Source organism: Nestor notabilis, unplaced genomic scaffold, assembly GCF_000696875.1.
Source record: "Nestor notabilis isolate BGI_N333 unplaced genomic scaffold, ASM69687v1 scaffold10317, whole genome shotgun sequence".
NCBI lineage: Eukaryota > Metazoa > Chordata > Aves > Psittaciformes > Psittacidae > Nestor > Nestor notabilis.
Window position 1 is genome coordinate 186,883 of NW_009936077.1, and position 26,627 is coordinate 213,509.

At 37.0% G+C, this 26,627-nt stretch overlaps 1 protein-coding gene across 1 annotated transcript in view; it reads left to right on the forward strand.

Moving 5' to 3' along the window:
* ELTD1 (EGF, latrophilin and seven transmembrane domain containing 1) overlaps positions 1-22,624 on the forward strand; it is a 55,707-nt gene extending 33,083 nt beyond the window's left edge. The window contains exons 3-13 of the mRNA XM_010018165.1: positions 5,386-5,538; positions 11,516-11,671; positions 12,168-12,238; positions 13,953-14,126; positions 14,226-14,409; positions 16,603-16,719; positions 17,813-18,006; positions 19,266-19,436; positions 20,956-21,159; positions 22,183-22,403; positions 22,528-22,624. Coding sequence (XP_010016467.1) covers positions 5,386-5,538; positions 11,516-11,671; positions 12,168-12,238; positions 13,953-14,126; positions 14,226-14,409; positions 16,603-16,719; positions 17,813-18,006; positions 19,266-19,436; positions 20,956-21,159; positions 22,183-22,403; positions 22,528-22,624 — 1,742 coding nt within the window. The remainder of the gene's footprint in view (positions 1-5,385; positions 5,539-11,515; positions 11,672-12,167; positions 12,239-13,952; positions 14,127-14,225; positions 14,410-16,602; positions 16,720-17,812; positions 18,007-19,265; positions 19,437-20,955; positions 21,160-22,182; positions 22,404-22,527) is intronic.
* Positions 22,625-26,627: the final 4,003 nt, after the last annotated feature.

Consider the following 26,627-nt stretch of genomic DNA (forward strand, 5'->3'; position numbering starts at 1 on the left):
TATGTACATAACCTGTGAAGAATGTGAGAGAAAATATTAGTTTGCTGAAATAAGGAATTTTGGGAGTTCAGTTAGCTGCAAAGCCATCAAGTTCAAACCACTTAAAACCTCCTGCCAAGCTACAAAAACATTCCGAGAAGGCATTGTGAAAAGTTCTTGTAAGGAGGTAGAGAGTTATGAAATTTTAGCAAGACACTGCTTGTAGTGGCAAGATTTGCTATGCAGCAACTGCATGGTCCCCTGCCCTAGTGTGGGACAAAGATGAATCCAGCCCATTATAAAAGCAATTCATATTTAAATGAGATTGCCAGCCCAGTTGTACAGTCTCCAGTGGTTTGCTAAGCATCTGCTCTTTCATGCTGATTTAGACCAAACTTGAACATTGAATCTTTGGAGAATCATAAACAAATTGTGTTAAATTACCATTAATGGAAACACATCACAAGAAAGGAAAAGCAAGGTTGTTAATGGTATCGCTGTTCTTAACTTTGGGCTGTGATGGCTGTAGAGGCACAGTCCTGCAGCACTGAAGTAATGTATGTAAGATCACCCACTGTTCTGAGGCCTCCAGACAAGCTAAACACAGCAGGGTGAGTAGCACTGGAATTTGTTTTACAGGAAGCCTTTCATTTCCTTGCTTTTGAGGGGTTAAGTGAGGCACTTCAAGTGCTGTTCTCCCATGAGGTCTACACTAGGGAAGGGTAGTTTTAGTTTCCCCCAGGGGCTCCATAGCAGCTTTGGCAGCAGAGGCTGCTGTTGAAAGAGAACAGCCGGATGCAATGAATCAGTGTATTCCCCAGCCACTCTGGCTGTGTTTCCTTCCTATGCAGTGCTGTCCACTTTTCAGACTGCTGTGTCCGATACTGGTCCCCAGACCTGTGCTGCCGCTGTTGCTCTTGACAGATGGGTATGCCCCAGAGGCCTCCAACCTTGGTTTTCAAAAGGCCTGGATTGGGACAAAATTAATTGATGATGCTTTAATTGCTTCTTTTTATGTCATCTGGGGAATGCACTGAATAGAATGTGAATGTATTGTTGTGTAAAGTAACAGTTTCAGTATGAGCTGTTTATGATCCTTAGTAACATCAAGCGTTCATTAAACTTATGAAAATCCCACCACCATGCCTATGCTTGTTCAGGTATGGCTTTGGGAAAACTCAGGTTATCAAACTCAAGCTCTGGTCAGGAGTTCTTAATTCATTAAAATCCTTCAATGTCAAAGTGTCAAAAGACTTCACCTGCAAAAGCCAGATTTCTGCTGCCCTGGGAAATCTATTGCATCTCTGGTGAGCCTGGCTGGTTATCCAGGTCAGAGCTCACAAAGCACCCTGGCCACAGCACAGATTACCCTGTGTGGGGAGCCAGGACTGTGGCTCCTGCCAAAGAATCAGAGGAACAAGAGCCTTGAGCGCTCTGCCTGTAGCAAGTAGAAAGCCTTGGGAGATGCAGGTCTAGCTGTGGGCCGTCCCACCACAGATGGCTATCACTAGTGACCAAACTCAAAGTTCAACATTGCTACTTTTCCAGTCAGGTCACTATATTAAAATAATTCAATGCCAGAGAGGCCAGAATATGTTCCTAATACAAAATTTCACTTCTGAAGAATCTTATTTCACATGGGTTGGTGAGGACTGAAAATGCACAAATAATTCTACTTAAGTTGAGTGAGTTCAACCTTGTTTGTTTATTACTTGAATGAAGTGATAAACGGTCTGTTCCAAAATTTACAAAAAGGGAAAAAAAAAAAAGTTGTATGAATGTGAATCAATATGACAAGTTTCACCCCAAAACTAACTCTTCATATTATATGTCATCCTATCATCAAAAAGTCTATCATGGAGATGTGCCCAGTGCAAAGGAAATCCTTCAAAGCTGTTTTGATAAATCTGCTACTGTAAGACTTTCCATCATGACATTTTTCATGTAAAATATGTATAAACAGTACTACAGAAATATTATATTTAAAATTTGTAATTCAAAGCATTTTCTCATGCTTGTCACAATAATAAATTAAATCATGTTGTAGCTGTGTTGCCCTGGCATTTTCCTACTGTAGGTTATAATTTTATAACCATGCAGTATTAAAGCAAGATACATGACAGGGTAGAACTTTAGAAAGTACATGGGCTATGATAGAAGAAACCACTTCTATCTTTTTTTTTTTTCTAAAATCAGATTGTTTCAGCTTCCAACTCCATATTGGCCTTAAAATCCACAAATCATTCTTCCTTTTTCTATTCATGTGTTTTAATGTTTTTAAGTTAATTGAGTGTTCTTTATACAAGAATGTATTATATCAATACTGAAGAAAATTAATACACATTTTAGCTAAAGAACAATGTTACCTGATGTAAAAGAGTGATTGTTTAAACACTGGATCCAATTTATAGCTCTCTGCGACAAGGGAAGACTTCCATTAGCGCCCAAGCTTCTCAGTAGGGTGACTCAATCCTTAAACCAATAGTGTTCTTTTAATGAGCTCACACAATTTTAATATAGAATTGCCATTCTCAATTTAAAATTCAGTTTAAAAGGGATATATCGGCTTTTCAGATTTTTTTTTTTTTGTGCTTTTGAAGATCCTTATACATTTTTGAGAGACTGGTAGAGATATGATTACATGCAGGTAGTACCCGATTCCATCTAACCATAATTGCGTTTATTCACATTAAAATACATAGTAACCACGTTTTTAAGGTGAAAAGGGAGAATTGGTATGATTTTATACCTGTATCATGCAAGTATTCTACAGATATTAGATACACATACGTAGATATTCCTGTGTCCACCCATCTATGGGTTATTTAACACAAATTTCCTATTTATAAACTTCCTTACTGTGAGATTGATTTATTTTGATTTAATGATGAGATTTTAAAGCAATCCAAATATCATAGAAGTGCCATGTAAAAATGAGTTAAAAAAAACTCACACCCAAAAACCCCCAAACAAACAAACAAACAAAACCCCAAAAATCCAAACAAAAAAACCCCAACAACAAAACCCCCTACAACCTGCTCCTTACTTCCTCAACTGTCATTTCTCAAGACAATACAACTATTCAGGAAATGTCTTCTGTGTCAAAGAAACTTGAATGCAGCATTACCATTTAGCAGCAATAATTAACCTTGTGATTTGGCCAATATTGTCTCTAGAAGTCTGCAAATTTTTCATTAGTAACAGCAAAAAAAAAAAAAAAAAAAGTAAAAATCTTTAAAGCAACTAATATGTTCACTGGGTATCTGTGCCAAAAGTGAATGCACGTGCCATAATTAGGTAGCAACAAAGCAGGTGGATTATATGCTCGCTGTCATTTAAAGTATCCTCTTAGCATAGACAGCAAATTTTCTATTAAAAAAAAAAAAATCCATTTATAAATACTGTTATTTTTTCCTGACATCATTTCAATCACAAATCAAATAATGTTATAAATCATGGAAAATTTGGGAAACTCCTCTAAGTCCCTGGGCTTCCCATTGAACTGCAGTCTGAAGAAAAAATTTAAGTTGTTCATACAGAGAACTAGAAGATATTTTCCTGTCATTATTGATCTTGCAAAATATTTTGTGTGAAATTAGGTGGATTAAACACATCTAGTCAAAATGTATATGAAATTCCCTTTTTTTTTTCTTGAAAACTTCTTCCTCACTTCCCTTTCTCATTAACCTACTAGTTTTCCATAGTGAGCACCACCCTGGGCCTACTTACGTCAGTGACTTTTATGCCATTAATTGAAAATGGAAGCAGGATGTGATCCAGTAAATTATGCCCCAGCATGGTCTGCTCAGTATTGTGTTAGACCTTGGGAATAGTAAAAAGAAAGCTCCTTGTGAATTTAACTCTTTAAAATATTTATTCTTGTGTTTGCAATATAAGGTACTGTTATTCTTCTTCGATGTTCTGAAGGTTTCTCAAATTATCTGAAAAGTGCTTTCAATAGGTAAGCCTTCTAAGGCAATATAGTTACCATTAAACCCCTTAGACATCCTAAATATTAAGGAAAAATGCCAATAATCCAGTAAAGTTAACTAGGCATAATTGTAAAGAATTTATTGATGACCACTGCATGACTCATTTTAATATTGCTTATAAAATCTTTGGACCACCTGAAAAAGGATAATATTGCTGGATTTGAGGACTATAGTTGAGCTCCTAGAAAACAAATCAAAAAGGAAAGTTCTTACATGTAGCTTTTCTCTCCTTATCTCTGTCATTTCTCTGTCATGAATTAAGTCCTGCAGTTATCGGTGTCCTACTTTTCATCTTCCATGGCTACTATCCGATGAACTTTCCAAAGTCAACTCACATTGTTTTCTAGGATCTATGCTACTTTCCCAAGACCAAGTTTACTTGGCAACTAAAATAGGATAGTCCACTTTATTTTTGTCATGAAATGCCAGGGTCTGGGAGCAAACTGGGATTGCAAAAGAGCTAACAGACACACACAAATGATATTCAAAGAAGTGGACCTTGTTACCAAGATCTGAAAAGTATCCTGGGGCCTGGACTCTGCAATGCCACATGCCAAACCAGATTTTTCGTACTCTCATGCTTTGCTTTTGGACATGGATGAGCACCAGGTTTTTTACTCCCTATCGTAATTCCATCTAAATTAATTTGGTTTTACTTTGGCATTCTTTAATAACCAAATCATACACCATTTCTACTTATGTGACACTTTACTTATCTGTACCCTATCTCTGTAAGCACCTTATCAGAACACTGGCCATCAGATAGCAGAAGTACCTTTCTGAAACTCATCCTTAGGTGTCTTTTCTGAAATCATATGTCTTCTCCCTGTCATGCTCAAGAAAATTCCAGTCAGTCAGTAGGGCAAACTTGGTGAGTTTATTGTCTGGGACTTCTGAGCAATACCACAAAAAGTCTTCAAAAACAGGCCAAAAAAAACCCTAACAGTTTAGCTATATTGATCCTGCTTTGGTGCTGGGGAATGAATTGAGTGACTTCTTGATATCCTTTTGAGCTCTGTTTTCTATGATTCTAAATTCCTAGATGCACCCTCAGTGTGATTCTCTATCTGCAGATTTTTGGGTAGCAAAAGAATATTACAAAATACAACCATGGCAGAATATATACTTGTCTCAATCCTTTATTCCAAGTGACTATCCAATTAAACCATTCACTTCAGTATCCTGCTGGTTTTCTCATTTGTTGACTCACGCAGAATGAGGGCAGAAGAGCACTGCTGAACACCTGATTACATCCTTGCCAATGGGAAAACTGTATAGACAGACACCAAGAGTGCCAGCTCAGCATTAAAAGCTTATATAAATAAAATACCAGAGTCCAGATTAAGCTTACTCTTTACTGTTTTCTTCAATAGGCAAATGCAAATAAATTTCTCCATAATTTATGTCTTGACAGATGATAATGAATGTGAAAATGCTACTCAGCCTTGTGGAGAGCATGCCAATTGCACAAACACAGTGGGAAGTTATTTCTGCATGTGTATGCCTGGTTTCAAATCCAGCAATGGTCAACAAACTTTTGTACCTAATGATGGAACCTCCTGTGTGGGTAAGTTATTAATGTCTTCCAGCTTGCTTACATTGTCACTCTTATTGCTTCTGTTAGTTACAGAAATCTAGCAAAATGCTTTTAGATTTGTGAAGTTTGGAGTCTGACTATAAAATTCCCTCAACTTGGACTGTTACAGACTTAATATTTCAGTGCAGGCCCACACTTCTCACTACCACAGCAGCTGTCACTGCTTTCAGTAACACTTCAATCTTGACTCTGCTTGCAGTATTTTTGTGTCTCAGGTTTAGACAATGAATATATAGTTAAAGTAACACAGAAATCCCCAACCTACCTATTTATGCCACTCTTTCACTGATCTGTGAGAAAAGTGGTTGTGTTCTTAAAACAAAGCAGTGACAAAGTATTCTGCATTAAGGTCGCTCTGGACCAACAAAATTCCCTATACAGTTGACCTACTATGCTCCAAAACTATGCTTTTTTGTCTGGGAGTTTTGATTGTGATATTTTTGGTAATTTTTCAAGTCTGATCAAAAGCAATGAGCAAGATCAGTAGTTAATCTACCTCCTGTGCCATCCATCAGCCTCTGTTTCTGTAGCAGCTGGATGGAACCTGTTCAAGATTACAGGGGAGGAAGAGTTCTCTGGAAAAATGTTATTTCTGAACAGCTATGCAATCCTTTAGGATTTCCTTTGGATGGAAGAACTGTAACTATTTCTTTTCTTTCAAACTCCTGGTAATTTTCTCTGTATGTTGCAACAGTCCTCAGGGAATCAGAAAATGAGAAATAAATCTATCGCCCTTTACACCTTTATGCTGACTGTGTCTCATTCTGTATACTTCTCCTGTGAGCTTGTGAGTGCTGACAACCTCTCTTCTTACTGATCTTAATATCAGCAGAATGGCTGCATATTAAGCCAGAAAGTGATCTAATCAACATTTCTTGCCCATTGCTCACAGCCATCTAAAAGAGCTCCACTTTGCCCAGGCAGTATGAACTGTTCTTAAATTAGCTGGGATTGAGACTGTTAGCACATTAAGCTGTAAATATTCTTGCTGTTTCTGGTCTAGGCTTTGATTTTTATGTTATGACATTTTCTCAGCTTCAGAAGTTTCGTCTTCAAAGTTATTTCTCTGACTGTTCTTGTGTCACTTTAGCTTTTTACCATTAGCTTGCCTTTCTTTTTCTTTTGCCCTCTTTTCTTTACTGGGCAGACTGATCTTTTTTATCCTCTACTGGGGGTTAGTTTACCACTTTCCTTTTCCATTTTGCAAATTCACATGGGAGGAGGTGAGAGCTTCCGAAACTCACACTGAAATAAAAAAATCACCTGTGGGCACCTTTTCTCATTATACAAGTGTACCAATTACTTTACCAAGCAGCGAGTCCTAAAGACAGCCTTTTGATCCACAATTAATTTTCTACTTTGTCAGTCAGGGAAACCATAATAGGATATTTTGTACCCAATGAATCTGCTGCTGCTGGTAGCAGATACGACTGGCACACAAGCAGCTGTCAGTAGTGTATTCAGGGTGTACTACACACCCCTGAAGCAAATACTGAAGTTGTCATTGTAAATACAGTGCAAATTACCCAGTGCAAATTACCCAGTACAAATTGGAGGACAGAGCTACCAAGTATCCATCTTACCCAAGTTTAGAGGTGCCAAAACATTTTCAGATTCTGCAAAGTTTTAAGTTTTCTCTTTAATATATGTGTATAACACATATGGCAGCACCTTTAAAAATGCAGTGGTTGGATTTTGGAGAGTATGCCATTATGCAACCTGTTTATGCTATCAAACCAAACCTAGTGGTGCAAGTGTGGTACATCAATGTGTGTGTGTGTGAGTTCACTTCAAATTCCAGATGGATACATGTTTCTCCCCTCTTTGGATACTATACTAAACATCCAAACACAAAGTGATTATGACTCTTAAGATAGTAGATAAGAAGAAAACTTGGTACAATGGCTTTGGGAAATGTCAGTTCACCCTTAACCCAACCCTCCTGTTGAGGGTCAGCAGTATTTCATCCATGTTAGCAGACTAGAATTGGTGAGGAGAGGGCAGTGAAACATGCAGATAGAGGAGGAACTGGAGGGTAGGAAGAGAGAGAGAGGAAAAGAGAAGGAGAAAGGAAATGGAGAAATAAAAAAAAAGGAATGCAGAGGTGTGATGTTTCTGAAGATTATATTTTTCTGCTGTCCTGCATATGAGTTATTAAAATCTATTTACAGTGTAAAAGCCATGCTTTTTCCTTAGACTTCACATTTTATTGAATGTTCAGCTGCAGATGAAAAGGTGAAATATAAACCTACTTTTTTCACCCTGGTCAATAGAGTAAAAACATTAAAATGGCTATCTGTAAAATGAAAGTGACATCTGTGCTACTCTGCCTTTTCCAGGAACATGCTATTAGTTTTCTTTAGGTATTTTTGAGAACACTGGGAAGGCACCCATTCTCCATCACATCCTTTCTGTGTCAGGGGAGTTGTACAGTGGATGGAATATGCTGTGTGGCTAACTTTTCTTTTACCTGTGCTATTCGTAGGCTTTTTCATTTCTACTTTGTGTGTGCTGCTGACTTCCACAGTATGGAGACATGGGGAGGGAACATCTAGTCCTTTGCAATTGGACTTTTCAATCACTTGCAAGCTACTAATAAGCAGAAGGTATAATGTAGACATCAAGCTGTCTTGACTGACTGGTGAAGAATCAAAGCGATGTAGGTACAATCCAGTAATTGGCAAGACTGAACATAATAACTGTTCTCAGTACTTTTAATTTAATTGGAATTTCCTTGCCTGCTGCAGTAAATGAGGAGTGACAAAGCACAGAAATAAAATAAAAGGTTCTAAATCTGTTTTCACACTAGCCTAAGTGGTGTTGGTGATATTATTTTTCTGATTGGAGCCATTATAAAAGCTTCAAAGTTCAGCTCCAGGATTTGTTTTTAATATTTGCTAAAAGGTTTTTTGCAGGGCTATGGCAAATGCTCTTCTGTTTAAAAAGCTGCTGTTCTTCAACCTTTGCTCAGGAATGTTTTCTGTGAAGACTGTTCACTCAAGCCTTGGCAGCCCAGCCCCACTCCTGTAGCAGATCAAGGAGAATGGTTTGATATCCTTGCCCCAAAGCTCCAGTAAAACTGGGTTGCTGAAAGCACTGACAAGCTGCTGTCCATGTGTGGTCCAACAGTTGCATGTTTGGTTAAAAAGGCGTAACTATGAAGTATAAAGAAACAGAAACTTACAACTACTTCATTTCAAAGCAGGAACTTCAAAGTAGCATTCTTGCAACTGTCACAAATTTTTGGCTGCCCCTGACAATCTCATTGATTTAAAAGGGATGTGAAGCTGATTAGTACTTTGCAAGATCAGGCATATAGCCTTTTAATTTTGTCATCCAGGAGATTTATTTTTTTTCTCCAGGAAACAGTAAATTATATAGGCGCGATATGGACTCATTCCATATGGACAACTCAACTGCAGAAAGTCTATTTGCATATACACAACAGGGTGTCTCTATCAGGCTTTAAATAGCCATCCTGTTGCCAGAGATGTGCCATGGTACTTAAGTTTCTGCTGTTGTTTTGAATGATCCTGACTTCTCATTAAAATCTCTATTATGCTTAATATCTGATGTAATTACAAAAGGAAGAGTAATCTATGTGACTGCCCAATAATGACAATAAATGAGTTACCAAACTAAAGGTTCGTGAAAAGCAAAATATCACAATAATTTTGAAATATTTGCCCCGGTAAATCACACGGAAACCTGAATACTTAGCTGTGGTAGTCTAGAAAGTATTCAAGTGTTTATTTATTTATTTATAAATCATTGTCAGTTTTTTGCTGGTGTTTTAGCACTGCACTACGTGCTGAATATCTTGTTAAGATGTACATGTCCTTCTCTGTGTAGCTGACAAGGCCAAAGAAATCTTTGGTATAAGGCTGATGTGTGTTCTTGTTATACAAACTGGTATTGTCATGGTTTTCACCCTTGCCACTTCAATTCATTCAAAGTTTGTCTGTCTTACAGAGAGTCATACGACAGGGCACTGACAGACACCCACTTGTTTCAAAAAGAGCTTTATAATTTACTGATGTGAGAGGTTATTTAAATGCCAAGAGTAAGAACTTTAGCCTTACGTCTTTAAATGACAGCATTTAATTATAAGGTAGATTGTGTAGCACTATATCACGCTTTCCCCCTCCCTTTTTATCGCTTTTGCCAGCTTCACTGATGTATAACATGGTTAGCTCCATGACTGAATACTGAGGTCACAGAAACCATACGAATACAGATAATGTAAAACTCAGTTCACTAAAGAGAAACATTTTCGGTTTGGGGCATTAAATATGGAAACAAATTATTGCTCTAATGCAGATAATTATAATTTAACCTCATACTTTAAATTTCAGTGCTTGTGCCAATCCATTCAAACACACAGCCTCCATGGCGGCTATCCCTGAGAGGCTGAGGTGGATTTGCTGGGGAAGGCAAATGCACCCCCAGCTCCACCTCCCCTTCCAGTCTGTGCCTTCCCATCTGAACCTTGGTCTTAAAATGCAGCATTTCAGGTGAAAATCAAAGCCACTGCACAGTGAGTAAAATGGGGTGGGATCTCAACCATCTACTAGAATCCCAGCAGTTTCGAGCAGAAGAAAGAGAGCTGGGGAATGAACATTTTCTGGTTTTCCACAATTTCTATTTATCTAGCAACCTTATTTCACATACATGATTGCTCATTTTTGTTCTACTCCTTTTTTAAAACTACCAACAATCTTGTATAAAAATAAGAGCGTAAAAATAGTTCCCGTATGCTTATAGTGCATTTCCAGCCCTCTATATCTGCTTTCTGTCTGTTCTTAACACCCATCTGGCTACACAAAGGTCTTCTATCAATTCACGTAGCTGTTCTCTTCTGCTAATCAGTTAATCAGCTCTTTTTCACAAATTTATTTCCCAAATTCAATGTCATGCCAGTTCTTCAGTTCTCTCTGGTTCATCCATTCCCTTCTCTACCTTTATTTTCTTTCAGTTCAGTTCTCAGACTGTTCCTTTAAATCTGCTCATGTATCACTCCTTCATTTTTCAACTCTTTTCATACCTATTCCAAAGCTGTTCACTTTTTTCTCCTTTCCAGCACAGCACTTCACAGTCCATTACTTCATTCTTCAGAATTATTTGGTATTTTTCCCAGTTTACTTTCTCCATTGAGTTATTTGATCTTTATCCTTGGCCAACCAAATAGTGCAAAATAATCCCTACTCCAGCCAAAGAGTTAGTACCCAGCTCTCCAAAATTGATCAATTCATGGATTCCCTTACCGGAATTCATCAGTTTTACTCTTGGACTGTGCCCCACCCAGTTACTGAACCTGTCTACCTAATGGCAAATTATTTAGAAGCACAGAAGACATTTTAGCAAATGTAATTTAAATGTGGATTTTAAAAAAAAAAAAAAAAACAAAACAAACCACATGCCAAGCACTTTAAAGGGCACAGAGCTTAAATCTTAGATTAATGAAATGGATGAAGTGATCTTTTGTAGCATCTTTTTAAAGCTGTGACTTAAAAGAAAAGGCTGCAGTTTTATTTCTCTTTTCTAACTGAATCATAAGGCTGAGAAAATCTATTTAGTCTAATCTCTGGAAAATGGATTTCAGATTATTTGCATCATGCAGAGCATTTTGTTATGATAGAATTAATATGGTTTGAAAAGTTTTATGGTTTTAAATTCATGGTTTTAAAACATGAACAATGCACTATTATATGGTAATAAAAGTGGTGGTATAAAAATATGATCAATTATCATTTATCCTTCTAATCCCTAAGTATTATAATTGGCAGGTATTTTGCCATTAAGTTTGCCTTTTCAGTCTTTGCTTTTTTTATTCCATGAAGTTTTATTATGAAATTGCTTGCAGCATGCAGGGCTATTATCAACAAAGCAGCGAGGTGTTAGTCTGTAAATACTTAACAAAAAATTCAATTTCTCACGATATTTGCAGATGTAGATGAGTGCAGCAATGAAGGAACTGTTGCTTGTGGAGATCATGCAAAATGTGAAAACGTGGATGGAGGGTTTAACTGCTCCTGTAAGGAAGGTTATCAACCATCCACAGGAAAATTGCAGTTTAAGCCGAATGATGGCACTTCCTGCCAAGGTACATGGTATTATAAAGGTTTATGTGTTATTATAGAGCTACATCTTCTGAGAAACCCACCAGTGCCTCTTTATCTTCAGCTAGATTAATCAGCAAAACATGAAAAAGAGGCAAGGCAGTGGCATCTACATTTCCTGAGAATAGAATCATTTTGTAAATGTATTGTTGCTAAACAGTGTGATGAAATCCATTTGAAATAATGGTTGTCAGACCTGTACTCCTCTCTGTAAATTCAAGCTGTCTCTCAACTTCAGCTGTAGAAGTCCCAAGGAAAGGGGCCAAAGTCTCTACCTGAGTATAAGAAAAGCTCAGAGTCAGGCCAGTGCTGTTGCACTGATCAAGTCCCAGTAGTTGCAGTTTGAGAACAGTGATGTGTCTTATGTGCATAAATTCAGAATGCTGATGGCGTGAGGAATGACAAGAGCTCTTAAAATGAGTATATATTGAATATTGATTAAACTGCAGTATATAATTAGTTTCTGTTTAATTTCTACAGAAAATCCGAAGGCCGAGTGTGAGTTATACAAAGACTGTGTAACTGAACATACTAACAGAACTTTAGCTGGGGTAAGTAGCATTGGTTTATAGATTAATTTCTAAATCCTTTAATTGTTTCTGTTTGAAACTGTTATTTCAATTATAATAGTTCTTAAGGAGCTTTTAACAAATGTTTGAAGCATACAATTGAACTTAAACATGTTTACAGATGTCTTCAATAATTTCAAATTATTTGAACTGGGTTGTATGTTCAAATCGTGATAATAACTTGCTGGGAATCTGTGTGTTCTGTTTCCAGCACAGTGAGTCATGATGCATGAAAAATTCAGAAGTGTGATAATCACTCAACTGTTTCTGTAATTTCTGAAGTTACACACTGCTGCATTTACTGATGTGCAATTATTCGCTTGTTCAGAGTGAAAGGCAGCAAGATAGCTTACAAAAGTAATGTCAACAAGTGACAAAATAGAAAATGGAGCAATAATATCCTGGTATGCTAATATATTTACTCCCAAAGCATAGTATGTAAAGTGGTGCAGAATTTATGGACTCAAAGACTCTGGACTCAAGATTTCTTTTTCACCAGAAGCAGAGATTCTTGAAGCAAATTTAACAAAAGCCATTCATGAAATCACTATTCATTAGCCTACATTTATAGTATTGTCTAATTTAAAAAGATAAATGAAACATAAGCATAAATAAATCAAATCGAATTGTATATGTTGGCATTTTATATTAAGCAGTTTGTCAAAGTTACAAGATTCAGAAAGATACTCATTGAAAAGATTTTAATAACCTAGTGTTAATAAAATATATTCATTGTGTTAACATGCTTTCTCTGTTAACCTGAAATGTAATATACTATATTAAGTATAATATTTGCTTACCACATTTACATGTAAAGACATGGTAAATACCACAGCAGGATTTAGAGGTTTGGGGTTTGGGTTTGTTTTGTTTTGTTTTTAAAGTACACAGTCAATTAAAAGTAGTAAGTCAAAAAGACTTCAATTTTATGTAAATAGCTATGTCAGATTTTAGCTTAGTTTTTTAGCCTTAGTCTTTGTTCTAGTTCCATTCAGCTGCAGTCAAACACAAAGCAAGCCTCATAAAAGCTGTTCAGCTGCAGACTCTACAGATCTTATAAAATCAGGTGTTGGATTTGGGGTTTCTTTGATTATTTTTTTTGGGGGGGGGGGCAGAATTTTAATCTCATTAGATTTCAGTGTCATGAAACAAGAATTCTTTTCTTATTCAGCCTATTACTTTTAAAACCAATTGTTTTATGTAAGTGCATTAAGCAGTTCATAAACTGAAGTACTGATGGTGAAATAGGTAGTACAGTTTGATTAAACTACATGCTTTATAATCTGCATTTGAAGAAAAAAAGCCCTACAAAATATACTGTCTGTTTGCTCCCTCCTCTTCATCTAAAAATTTAACAGAAGAGTCAATGGATTGATCAAATAACTGATATTTAATTATTTTGCAGAACATTTACTAGTTAATTTTGGAGAATTAGGATAAATAAAACTGAGCTGCAATAGTGGAGAAAAAAAAAGTTTAATGATGGCATATGACTTATTTTTATAGAAGTTGTTTATTAAGGTTATACCAGACATGTATAACCTGTTGATTTAAATAGTGTCTCTTTTTATGCACAAGCATCCTAAAAGTCAGTATGTTAATTCACAGAAATTAGCCATTTGCACTGGGTTTACTTTCACTTGCAGAAATGTGATTTCATTTGTGTCATTAAGATGCGAGTTCTTGTATTTTTCAGATTAGTCATTTGAAAACACCCCTGGAGATGCTACAGGAAATTAATAAAAATACCTTGGGACCACTTTTACCTGTAGATGTGATTTCATATGTTGAAGCACTATCTTATTCATTGTTGAATACCAGGCATTACTCTGTTTCTGACAATGAAACACTTCGTAATACAACCATTAATGTGAGTAGATCAAGTCTTAAAATGGGGTGAGGGGGATGTGTGTCTTATTTTACAAATAGCGTATGACTCTTGCACTTAAACATACAATTTTACTTACAGGTTTTGGTTAGTACTGTGAACAATTTTTTACAAAAAGACAAGATCACAGTCTGGGAAGCTCTTGCTTTAGATAACCAAAGACGGAGCCTGACTAAGCTGCTGCATACTGCAGAACAAGCAACGCTTCTCATGTCACAGAACTTCAAAAAGACAACACAGCTAGATGCTAATGCAAGTGACATAGGTAAGATAAAGAAAATTAATCTAAGATATACTTTAGGTGTGGATTACACTGAGGAGTTTTTCAGCATGATTATGAAGATTAGAAATGGTGTTATGTGAAACCCACAAGTGTTAATTTGTATGAGTTTCATAACTAACACCTGACTTTCGGTGTAGGTATCATAATTTTCAACTACTGAACATTTGAGCCTAGAGCCCAGAAAAAACTTGAGAGGCTGTGGGAAGTTGTCCTTTCAGATTCTCTTTCAATCTCTCATTACAGTCACCTTGTCACAGTGAATCTGCATTCATCTTACATGTACAAAATTATCCTATGCATCTAATGTGTATAAAAAACCCCTACCAGTGGAATGAAATTTGGATTTGCTTTATACAGTGTTTTTACTCTTTTTGGTACAGTGAAGGTATTGTAAATGATCATGGAATAAGGATTGTAGCTAGTGAGTCTGATCTGGAGTGACTTTATTTTCAGAGAAATTTCCGTTTTAAGAGGAATATCTGAGGAGAACCAGATAGTCTAAATTTCACATTTTGCTTTCCTACCTTTCTCCCTGTGTGCTGGTGCCTTCACACCAAGCCCTGCTGATTTTCCTATATTAGTAATAGTTCTATCATTCCTCCAGTGGGAGCAGAGTAGGGCTAATACCAGCTGCTTTTGAAAATCCTAATAAAGCATTGTTTATTACTTCGGCAATGGTCACTCTTTGATCTTCATTTTTCTGAATGTACCCAAAGTGTGTGTGACCTGATTTCTTATTTTAGAGTTAGTACAGTCCTTCAGTACCTCTTACTGGTTTGCCAATTTGTAAGATGACTTGATAAGAAAGATTCTTCCTTTGATCCCGAGGCAGGTCAAACCACCTGTTCTTCCTTCACTTTTCTGAAAGTAAATTAGCAAGAGTGATGAAAAATGAGAGATTTGTTCCATTACATAAACTCCCTAGAAGCAGATTTATGTCAGTGCAGAGCACCTCTGGGCCTGCAGCAGATCCAGAGCGATGCCAGCATCTGCCTGTAAAGCCCCTGTTCCCCCGCCACCCTGGCAGAAAGGAGAGGGTCTCCTGGCTGCAGAGCTGAGGCCATGAAGGTCTTGAAGAGACGATTCAGGTGCAGCCTCCAGTAGCAGTGTAGATGTCAGTCAGATCAAGGCGAGAAAAAAAGCTTATCAAGAGAATGGTGAGGAATTTCCATGTCGAACGGTTGATGATATTGTGTCTTGCTTTTGTTCTAGAAGAAAAATTAGATGAGCTCTTTTCCAAATTGGACCCAAACACTGAAATTTTTTGTTATGGTTTTTCAGTGTCAATATATTTTCCACAGGGCCAATATTACCCCTCTCTCTCCACTGCTTTTCATGGGGCAAGCTCTTGAACTCCAAGCTTTTCAAAACTCCAGCTACAGAAAACTATTTCTTACATCCTGACAAACATTTTGTGACAGCTGGTCTATTGAATAGCTCATATTATTTTTGTGTGCTGTGCTATAAGCAATGCAGATGGTATAGCTTAGTGATATTCCTCCATCAGTCAAGTTTTAGATTTGTCTGTTGTTGTTTTGTTTTTAAAAAAAGGCCTGATTGACTTTTTTTGTTCCCATCTTGGGTGATTGAAACTCAGCACTATAATGAACCAAGTAAAGAGCTCAATGTCCTCTAATGTAGTTTTTGTCCTGAGGGGTGATGCTTGTTTGTTTGCTTTTTGACAAGACACATCATTATTTCATGGTGAAATGTGCATTTGGTAGCATGGATAGATAACTATAAAATATATACTTTTCAAAAATTGGCTTTTATCAAATGTTACTATTCAGTAGAGAATTTTGTGCTTTGCTTTTTATAATTGTGATTTGTGGTCCCTTTCAGAAATGCATTTTTAATAAAGCAATAGTTCTTCCTAGAGTAACCTACATTGTTCTTTCGAGTGCCTAATTTAATGCAAGGTGAATAAAAGACTGTCTTTTTCATGGAAAGAATAAATAGTATGAGAGCAAAATGTATGCAGGAAAATAACAAAACATAGGGATTTAAGCAAACATGTTATATTAATAGCATTTTTCTTGAAATATTTGGCACAATGATATACTCTTAAAATTCATGGTAATTATGCAATTCAATAGCACATTTATTAACCCAACTGTAAATTATGGTACACTGTAATGGAGCTCTGACTCGTACAGTATTTTTCTTCTTTTGCAGCACTCAAGGTTTTTGCTTTCGATTCGCATCACATGAAACACATTCACCCTCATGTATACGCAGGGGGAGATTACATAAAGATCTCTCCAAAGAAGAGAGAGGAATCTCATCCTAATGGTAAGAAGCAAAGGTTAGAGAGTAGGTGGGTTATTAAACACCTTGGATAGACTTGTACACGCTAGTAAATAACCAAATATGCGGTTTACTAAGACTGAGCTTCAGCCCTGCTAACTACAGAGGAGTCAAGGTATTTTTGTCACCATCTATTCTACTCCTTTGTTGTCTTGAGACTGATATTTCTCACATTTTCAGTGCACAGTGAGCTTTAACACTGCATATGGTTACCAGAGACCTGAGCTTTAGCCTTTTCTTAGCCATAGATCTGCTGTGACTTCGGACTGGCCCCTTCAACTAATTTTGTTACTTCTCCAAAAATTGGTGTATCATCTTTTCTATGTAAAGAGTAGCTCACTAGGGGAAGAACATGTTTTCTTCAGTACCAAAACCAGCAAGGCACAGATACTGACTTGGGCCTCATAGTGCTACAGAAATGGTTTGCAGCTACTGTCATCACTGAAAATAAATACATGTGTTTAAACAGGTCTGGAATTAAACCACCTAACCTAATAAACATAGAAAAGATTTATTAAATCTCAATCTTCCAGCTAATCTCAATCCCACCACCTATCAGTACCTAAAAAAGTTTATTTTGGTAGCAGGGAGGAAAATCATGACCTTTTCTTCTCATATCAGCACTGCATCCTAAAATGCCATTTGCTTTCTTTTTCGCTACGTCTTTCATTCTAGCTCCATTGTAATGGAAGTCAAAGCAAGCCATGTAATTCAGAGAAGCCCAGTATTTACCTCTGAGCCATTTTAGTTTGAGACACGACACCACATGTGTAGCAAACTGTGAAAGAGCAACAAGCATGTATTACTCTAGAAAATATGTACATGTATATATCTAATTAGAATTTCCAATGCGAACACACATTTATATTTCTAATGGCAGTTACATTGTTTTAAATAAAGCTATATTTCATTGTCTCTAAAACATTTTTATAAGTATTCCACAAAGATTCCATCTGTTTTGCATATATTATGCAATAGCAGTAATAATGTCTATTGTTTATTGTTTCCTTAATGTCTTCAATATTGTTCTCCTATAAAAACCCCACAAACTACTGAACATGGTCTGTTTGATTGATAGGGACCGTTGCAGTTGTCTTTCTGCGGTATAGCAATATTGGTTCTTTGCTTTCATCGCCTAAAAACCTCTCCTCAAAAGACACTTCAGAGCAGAGACAGACCGTAAGCTCATCAGTTATAGCTGTGGCAATTAGCTCAAATCCACCTACACTCTATGAGCTTGAGAAAATAACATTTACCTTAAAGTATGCCAAGGTAAGGGGCTTTTTTATTATCAACTTCAAATAAAACGAAACAATAGCTAATCATTTTATGTGATGTAACCATACCTGTAGGGTATGATATATTGAGACATAATTCTGTTGTTTGCTGATGTTTGTCATTTATTTCTCTAATTAGATTAATCCCAAATGTGACATCCTAAGTGCAATAAACTAAATATGATACAACTGAAAATAGCTATGGGACTAAAGCAAGGGCAACAATGCCAGCTTTGCTGGGTTGTAGTATGAATAAAATGTAGATGCCTGAAACAGAGAATATCACAGGGTCTTGAATATTCTGTATTTAGGTGGGGTTTCTGAAAGTTTATCACATGGTTAAGCATGCGTATTAAAAAATATAAAGAAATGCTTCCCTTACTGTGAAATGTTACCTTGGAGGTTGGAAAGAATACCAGAACCTATAGTATTGCGACTTTGTTATTTCTGTCATCTGAACACATTTGTTTAAAACTGATAATTTTACTTCCAGTGTATATAGATTTTGCTGACTTCACTTGTGCATGAAGAATCACCTTGCATTGCACACAGAATTATCAGAAACATAAAAAGGAAGTGACTATAAGAAGGTGGACAGTGGGACAAGGTGTTAACCTTGGTTATGCAGCTTTTAAATTTGTTATTTGCTTTTAAATATTTGAGCTAGAGATCACCTTTATATAAATCTGCATATATTTATACAGCCTATTAATACAGTGGGGACCTTAGCTTTGATGAGTATTAGTAAGCACTAACTATAATAAATAATACTAATGGTCTTCTTCAGCGCTGTCATCGCACCTGACATAGCAGGTGTGATATGACCCTGGCTTTATCCCAGATCACTTTGTAAAATGCACAGAATAAGTCTCAGTTTTCAAACTGCTCATTTGGAAGGGAATGTGAGCAGGACAAGCAATGTGGCTGTAACCTTGGGGTTTAGTCCGTGTTCCGCAGGATATAACAATGATTTAGGTAGGTAAAAATTCCAACGCCTTTGCAAGTGCCAGAAGGGTTCAGTAATCTGATTAGACTACATTTTTGGTAGGGTGTTAGCAGTATGGACAAGATGCTTCCCTCCCTAGCCATGCTTTAATTGCTTGGAATAGGCTTTGCAGAATGTGATTTTTGTTTCCCAACATTCCAAAGGTACAAGCAATTTCTAATGAATTGCACTGGCTAATGTAAGAAAGGTCTCTTGATAGGAAATATCCTGCCTTTTGCCATCAGTAAAACATCTTGTTTCTGTTCCAGACTGTGGATAAAGATGTTAAATGTGCATTTTGGAACTACTCAGCAGACACAATGAATGGCAACTGGGCTACAGAAGGCTGTGAGCTGACACATTCCAACTCCACTCATATCTCATGCAAATGTAATCATCTGACTCATTTTGCTGTTTTGATGTCCTCAGGTGGCTCTGTTGTAAGTTCTGTTTTAATTTAATGTTTCACCTCATACTTTTTTCTGTCCTCATTCCTTATGTTTTTATTTCAGTGCAACTTATGTACTTTCCCCCTTTTAGGTTGTCTCTTGGTTTTGTTCAGCAAACACACAATTTATTGTGCACAGAGCAAACAAAATTCCTCCCATATGTGTTCGATTTTCCTTTTGTCCTTTCTGCAGTATTACAGAACAGTGATGCAGCAAAGTATCTTGTTCCAAATACACAGTCTGTTGTGCTTATTTTTGGTGCATTGCTTTTAATTTTAAATCCCATTTTAAGACTGCTGTGGGATTTAACTGGCATTCATTGGTGGTCAGTAACCATATGGCCCTGAATTTCTCTCTCACAAAACTTTGCCACCCATTTGTCTAACCTTGGCATCTAAAAATCTGCTTTAAATCCTTTCCTGAGAGTTTGCAACAGCATAATCAGTGTGAAGTTTATGACTATTAAACATGGGCACTCATGACCAGCACAAAATCGTGAGAATGACCACTCAGTTTATCTCTTTGTTACATTAAGAGGCCCCATAGATTTCCAGGGTCTGTGTGGGGATCTGCGGGAGCTCAGGTCCTGCCTCAGGAGGCAGCTTTACAACGTATCAGAACTGACAGCAAGCAGAATATTAGCATGAATATACTGTATTGAGACAGTTCTTTCACACTGTGAATTTCATGCTGATAGAGGCTGTTTCCTGGTTGCTAAATAGCATCCTAAGTCTTCAGTTTAAATGTAAAACCTTTGCAGGTACTTATACAGTTATTTTGAAAAGGAAGGCTGGGAGGAGAATAATCTCTGGTTCTTTATTTAGAAAAAAAAATACTTAGATACATTTTATGGTCAGCTGAATACTACCTTTATGCTGATGCACAGTCATGTACTTCAGGAGATTCTTTGCGCAAATACCAAGCAGCAAATGTAACTGTATTCCTATATAGAAAATATTCACATCCAATATTAAAATAGCCTGTGTTTCTTTGGAGAATGTTCATGTTACATATCTGGGATAGCATTTGTTTGAAGTGATAGTTATTTCAGAGTCTTGTTTTGATCATGTTGCAAATTCACTAAGAAGGTTATTCAATTTTGCTTATCTAAGTCACTGCTGTGATAAGTCCTTTTATATTAGAAAATGTTCATGTCATATTAATATATGTCCTACTGCCAGTGTATTTGTTATTCACTAAAATGATCTGATTTTTTAAATCGTATTATGAGATACTGATGTTAATAAAAAGTTTTGTTAAGAAGTATCAGAAAATGCAAGAGCAGGAATATATGCAGTTCATTACTAATTTCCCCTAGAATTATATCTGTCTTACAAAAAAACCAATACTTTTTATACTATCCAAAGTGTAAGTTTGCAGTGAAACTCTACAAACAGTTTTGATTAGTATTTTGTAGAAAAGAAGAAAAAAAAATGTGTAATAGAATGAGGTCTTTCTTGAGAAGGTACAAAGCTGTTCTTTTAAATATTATATTATAATTTTCCCCCAGGGTGTTACAAATTATAACATTCTTACAAGAATCACTCAGCTAGGAATAATTATTTCGTTGATTTGCCTCTCCATGTGCATTTTTACATTCTGGTTCTTCAGTGAAATTCAAAGCACTAGAACGACAATTCACAAAAACCTCTGCTGCAGCCTTTTCCTGGCGGAACTTATTTTTCTGATTGGAATTAATATGAACAATAATAAGGTGGGTAGTTTTCACTCGTGTCTTGATTTTGTGTTGTAAAGTAAATATCCTGTATAAGATACAATCTTCCATCTACTTCTAATATTTCCTAGTCTCAGTATGAATATTCCAGTGACACTGATTTCCCAGTCTAGTAACAGGAAATATAAAATAGTTATTTAAAGAAGTAGGGCCTTCATCTGAACTGGTGTACATTGACATTGCTCTATGGCTTTCATTTAAACTTCGTCATCTTAACCAAGGCTGTGGTCTCGATGTGCTTATCATTTTCACTTTTCTCATCTATTTGGATGCTGTACAAAGCCACATTGCTGGCTTTCTGGGTGACAATTTTCCCTAAAAGCCAGGCCACATCTGCAGTGCGAAGCTGGTATTTAAGATACAGCAGTGTTGGCTGGAGGACCCGTTTTCTTTATACGTGTGAGGTCTTGACTTGTCCCTGTTGTTTTTCATACAAGATGGGCTGTTGATTTTTGCATCTCAGAATAGTTTTAGGAAATTAAATTATGCATAAATTATCAAAATATTGTTGCTGTAAGTAGTTGAATAGAATTTAAAAATACTTGGAAAAATATGAACTTCTATCCCTGAGGTAACATTCCAGTACTGATTGGTGGAGAAATATCATTTTACAAACACTTCGTAGTAAGAAAAGTAATTTTGAAAATGATTCCTTGTGATGCCTAATTACACTGTTATCAAAATTGTAAAAATGAACTTCATCTGGATCAGGAAATCATATATACTACTCCGATGTAACTATGGGATCAACCTTGTCAAGTTGTTTACATAGTTTTTCTGTGAAGATGTGCACTAGAAGTTGAACGTAGTCTCTTTATCTTACCAGTTGCTACAGAAAACATTAAAGAACAAGTGAGCTCATGGGCTTCTTGTCAATCAGTGTTACACGTGGGCTGCTGGACCACCACTTTAGAGTCACTAGGTTGCTGTGCATATGCTGTTGTATTAACAGAGATGTATTAATAGAATTATGACTCTTGCTTTTTCTGATTGAATTTCTAGCTCTTCTGTTCAATTACTGCTGGATTACTCCATTATTTCCTTCTAGCTGCTTTTGCGTGGATGTGTATTGAAGGTATTCACCTCTACCTTATAGTTGTGGGAGTCATCTACAACAAGGGTTTCTTGCATAAGAATTTCTATGTCTTTGGCTACGTCAGTCCAGCCGTGGTCGTTGGAATCTCTGCTGCACTAGGATATAAGTACTATGGCACCACAGAAGTGTAAGTCACTGTTTCTGTGTCCAAATCAACATACATAATAGTCACAATAGTCATACAATAGTCATAACAGCTGCAATAGTCACTATAGCACATTTCAAGGCATTTTCTGCTGTTTACTTTTCAGATGTTGGCTCAGCACGAAGAACAACTTTATATGGAGTTTTATAGGACCAGCATGTCTAATAATTCTTGTAAGTATAATTTTCATTTTTTTATTGTAGTGCATAAAACTGATAATAAAAGGTGTTTAATAATCACCCACCCATTGCCAGCATAGCTGTGAGTGCTAATTATAGGGCAGAGTTGGCTAATTTAGACCTTTTTATAGTGTCTCTCAATTATTTATATGCTGTACATCTAAATACTTTACTAGCCTGAAAAATGAATATTTGACCAAAAAAGCTCAATATAAGATCAGAGCCTCTTTTCTTACTTGCTTTCTTTCTTCTATCCCGATGGTTTCAGAAATTCTATGAAGCATTTCTGTTTTTTAAGAAGTAGCATCTCTGTATGTCATTGGCATCTCAGCATGGCTCAGCGGGAGGTGTACACAGACACTATCCTAGCAGACAGATAATCTGGTTTTTCAAATGTTGTGTGACTTAATCTCTTATCAGTGATCGGTCATCTTTGTAAGATTAGACTGTCATCTTTGTGGTTTTATCACTCGCATGTACCCTGTCATCATCAAAGCTATTTTAAACTAAATTGGGACGTCAGAGAAAAGAACCCACTATTTCACATGGGCAGACAAGTCAAGTATTGATAGCCCTATTTCAGCTGTGAAGAGGGCCTTTTTAATTCTTATTGGAAGTGGCTTCAAACCTACAAATTTGGCAGGTATTATATGTTCAATTCTGAAATAAGACAGTTTTGGTGCCTCAGGAGCATTTCTGAGTGCTATAAAGTTTAACAAACCATTCCAACTGTAATGGGGCATTATTGTGTATGACTGAGTTGACAGTGATCTGGCAATAGCTGGAGCTAACAGGATGAGAAGGTACAATGGTGAGGCCTTGTGACATTTGCAGTCCAGTCAGTTATAACCACTCATTGTTTTTGAAGCTATTTGGTGATAAATGTGAGGATTTGTAAAAAAGAACTGGCAGTGCCCAATACACACAAGACAATATAAACCAGTTTTATTTCAAAGTGTTTGCCATTTCAAAGCTGAATAATGTACCAGGTATAATTCTGATCAAATTCTACCCCAAATTTCTACTGTAGATTTGGGATAGCCTGGGAGCAACCTGCCAGATGCAACTGCAGGGTGATTCCTCCCCATCTCACCCTTCTGGTGAGCACAGCAGACTTTGACAGAGGCAAGGCACTGTATCCTCCCTTGAATCAATGCTTCTGGGGTCAGATTGCCCTGATGGCCAGCAGGTTACAACAGTAAAACAAAATCATGGGGAGAGACCATCCTTTACTAGGAAATTCTTGCAATTCTTAGGTTTAAGTTGACAATTTCCTATTTCCACTCTGGACCTTATCTCTTTCTTCCACGAAGGCAGCAGGGATGGGATTTTTTTTGTTGTTGCTTTCATTCCTGTTCCTCATCTGCCTTCAGGTGAAGATTTATGGGCAGCGATGTACCACTGCACTGTTAGCACAGGAAAACTGCTTTATCAAAATATACAAAATGCCCCAAATTTATGCATCTGTAAGCTCGTTTTCAGCTCCAGCTGAGCTGTGCTTAATGCAGAGCACAGTACAGAGGCAGAGCAGGTCTGCGGTGGCTTTCGTATAAGCCTAGCTGGCTGCAGAGGCAAATCCTGCAAAGCTAGGCTTTGAGGCCTGTAGCCATTCTTTGAGCACTCCAGATCTTCCAGCAATCCCTGCAAATCAAAAGCGGAGGTGATAGAAGTTGATACGGGCCCTATGCACCAGTGCAGTCCTCCTGTGAGTGAGGATAGAGGCCAGACAGCTTCTTTTGTTTTCTCACACTCCTTTGCCTAAGTGAAGCCACACAAAGGAGCTGTAGCTGGACAGCAAATAGCCTGGTGGTTGTCTTGCTTTTTTTGTATGTTATGGAAGGGTTTTGTGATAACTTGTTTTCACAGTATTCGCATACCTTTGTTATTGTCTCTTCATAATCATGCACTACTAGACCTGGGAGGAAAGACAACCCACTTACAGCAAGCTGCTTTGTCTGCTCCGTGATTTTTATCTTTTTTTTTTTGGAGCATTTGGACAGCTTGTTTTGATGGGGTGATAGCAAATTGAAGCCTGAACTGCAAGAGGGATGTTTTCAAAGAGAGCAGGGAGCTAGGTAATTGGCTTACATTCTATCCAGGTTAGAGTTTAAGGAAAATCTGGAAAACCTTAGGAAAACAGGCACATCTAGGAGATGAAGTTGGTGTTAGATGTGAAAGGCATGTTGGTGGCAGTAATTCTGTTTCCATTGTCCAGTATTCCTATTAATCATACTGCATGGGCACCACAATAACAGATTAAACCTTTTCCAAAGTAGTGCCACTCAGGAAGTCCTTTTAATTACAAAAGCCGATCTTTTTCCAGGATTTCCATTCTGCCCACAGCTAGTTAAGGGGGGAAGGGAGTGTAGGTAATTAAGGACTCCAAAAAGGAAATGTTGTTTTTGTTCTGGGATAACCAGATAGTTTACTGCAACTCTCATATAGAAAGCTGCAAAATCTGGCAGCTTCAAGTTTAGCTTTAATCCTCAGCTTCATCTACTAACTTGGAGTTTGCAGGTTTTCCAAACTAGCCTGGAGAGTTTGCTCTCTGAAATCTCTGGAAAGCCACTCACCACAAAACTGATTCTTGCACAGAAACATTAAACTCATCATCAGGACAAATGCCCTTGTACCCAAATGGTGCTTTCATTTTCTGAGAGTGGGGACCCAGGAGATTTGTGCTTTAGATTATACCGTAACATGGCTTTGAGACAACATGTGAGTGATATAGAAAAGAACTGGTTCTGTACCAATGGATTTTCTGTCTCAGGATACATTATTTCAAACACATCCATGGACTTTAAATCTGCAGTAATAGTGAACCATAGGGAGCTCAAGTGTTTATCAGGAGTACAAACTAAGTTCTCCTCATTGCCTAAGCAGAAACACTACTTCTGAAAGTATTTGTTTGTTAATAATAAGATTCTATTAGAATTCTTAAGTGCAAAGAAATAGCCATATCCCATCTAAATATTATTATTATTAGATTGGTGACTTTACATGAAAAGGAGTGGGTCAGGAGCTCCTTAGATGCAGTTAGCAAAGAAAGGGCATTTTGAACCTTTGTAAAACAAGCTGCAAGCTGAAGATAATTTCTACAACTTATTTCTTCCTCCTAATACTTGTAATCTTTAGAACCACAAACATTTGAGCTAAAACTATGCAGTAGATTAGATCAAAGCATACAAGTATGGAGAAATTATTTATAACAAATATTTAAACTTTTTAATAGAAAAGTGAGTTTATCACAAGTTTTAAGGGACAAACATTCACACACCCCACAACCCATGCCTAACTGAGGCAAATACAAATGTAAACTTCAGAGATAAAAGGTATGAAAATGAAAAAAAAAATATCCATAGAACATTTTCTTTTCTTTTGTAATAGACTCCTACAGTAACCATCTCCCTGTAATAAGAAATACCCATTTGTCTGCAGGGTAATGTGGCTGCAGTTTTGATAAGCATGTAATGTCAGCCAATAACAAACTCCTTCCCATTGTGGAGGACTTCTACATGGCTTTCCCCACCTCTGGCATCACAGCTTGCTCTGTGTTAAGTGGGAGCCACTCTGGGTTTTATCTCTCTATAAGGGATTTATTCTAAATGACTGGCATTTTTGGAAACTTCATCTTTTAGATTCTGTGGACAGAGGATAAATCCCTGCATTGCACCTATTGCGAGGGACAGCTTTATATATTGGTTGACCAGCTGGCAGTAGAAATGACATTGCTTGGAAGGGCTGGGCAAAGACTATTAATGCTGCATTCATGAAAGTCTACGAGTTATTAAAAGGAAAATTTGGAAGAGAATCGCTGATAGTCCAAGTACTGCTATAGGCAACCCTTCTAATATACTTCTCTCCCACAAGTTTCTCCCATTAAATCTATTCAGTTGAGCTTTGTGCAGCAAGTTCAGAGCCACCCATGATAACATGATTTTCACCTTGGCAGTGTTGACTTGATTAATGCAAGTTTGACTTGTACCCACTGTCACTGCCACAAGAAATTGGCATAGCCCTGTGAGGA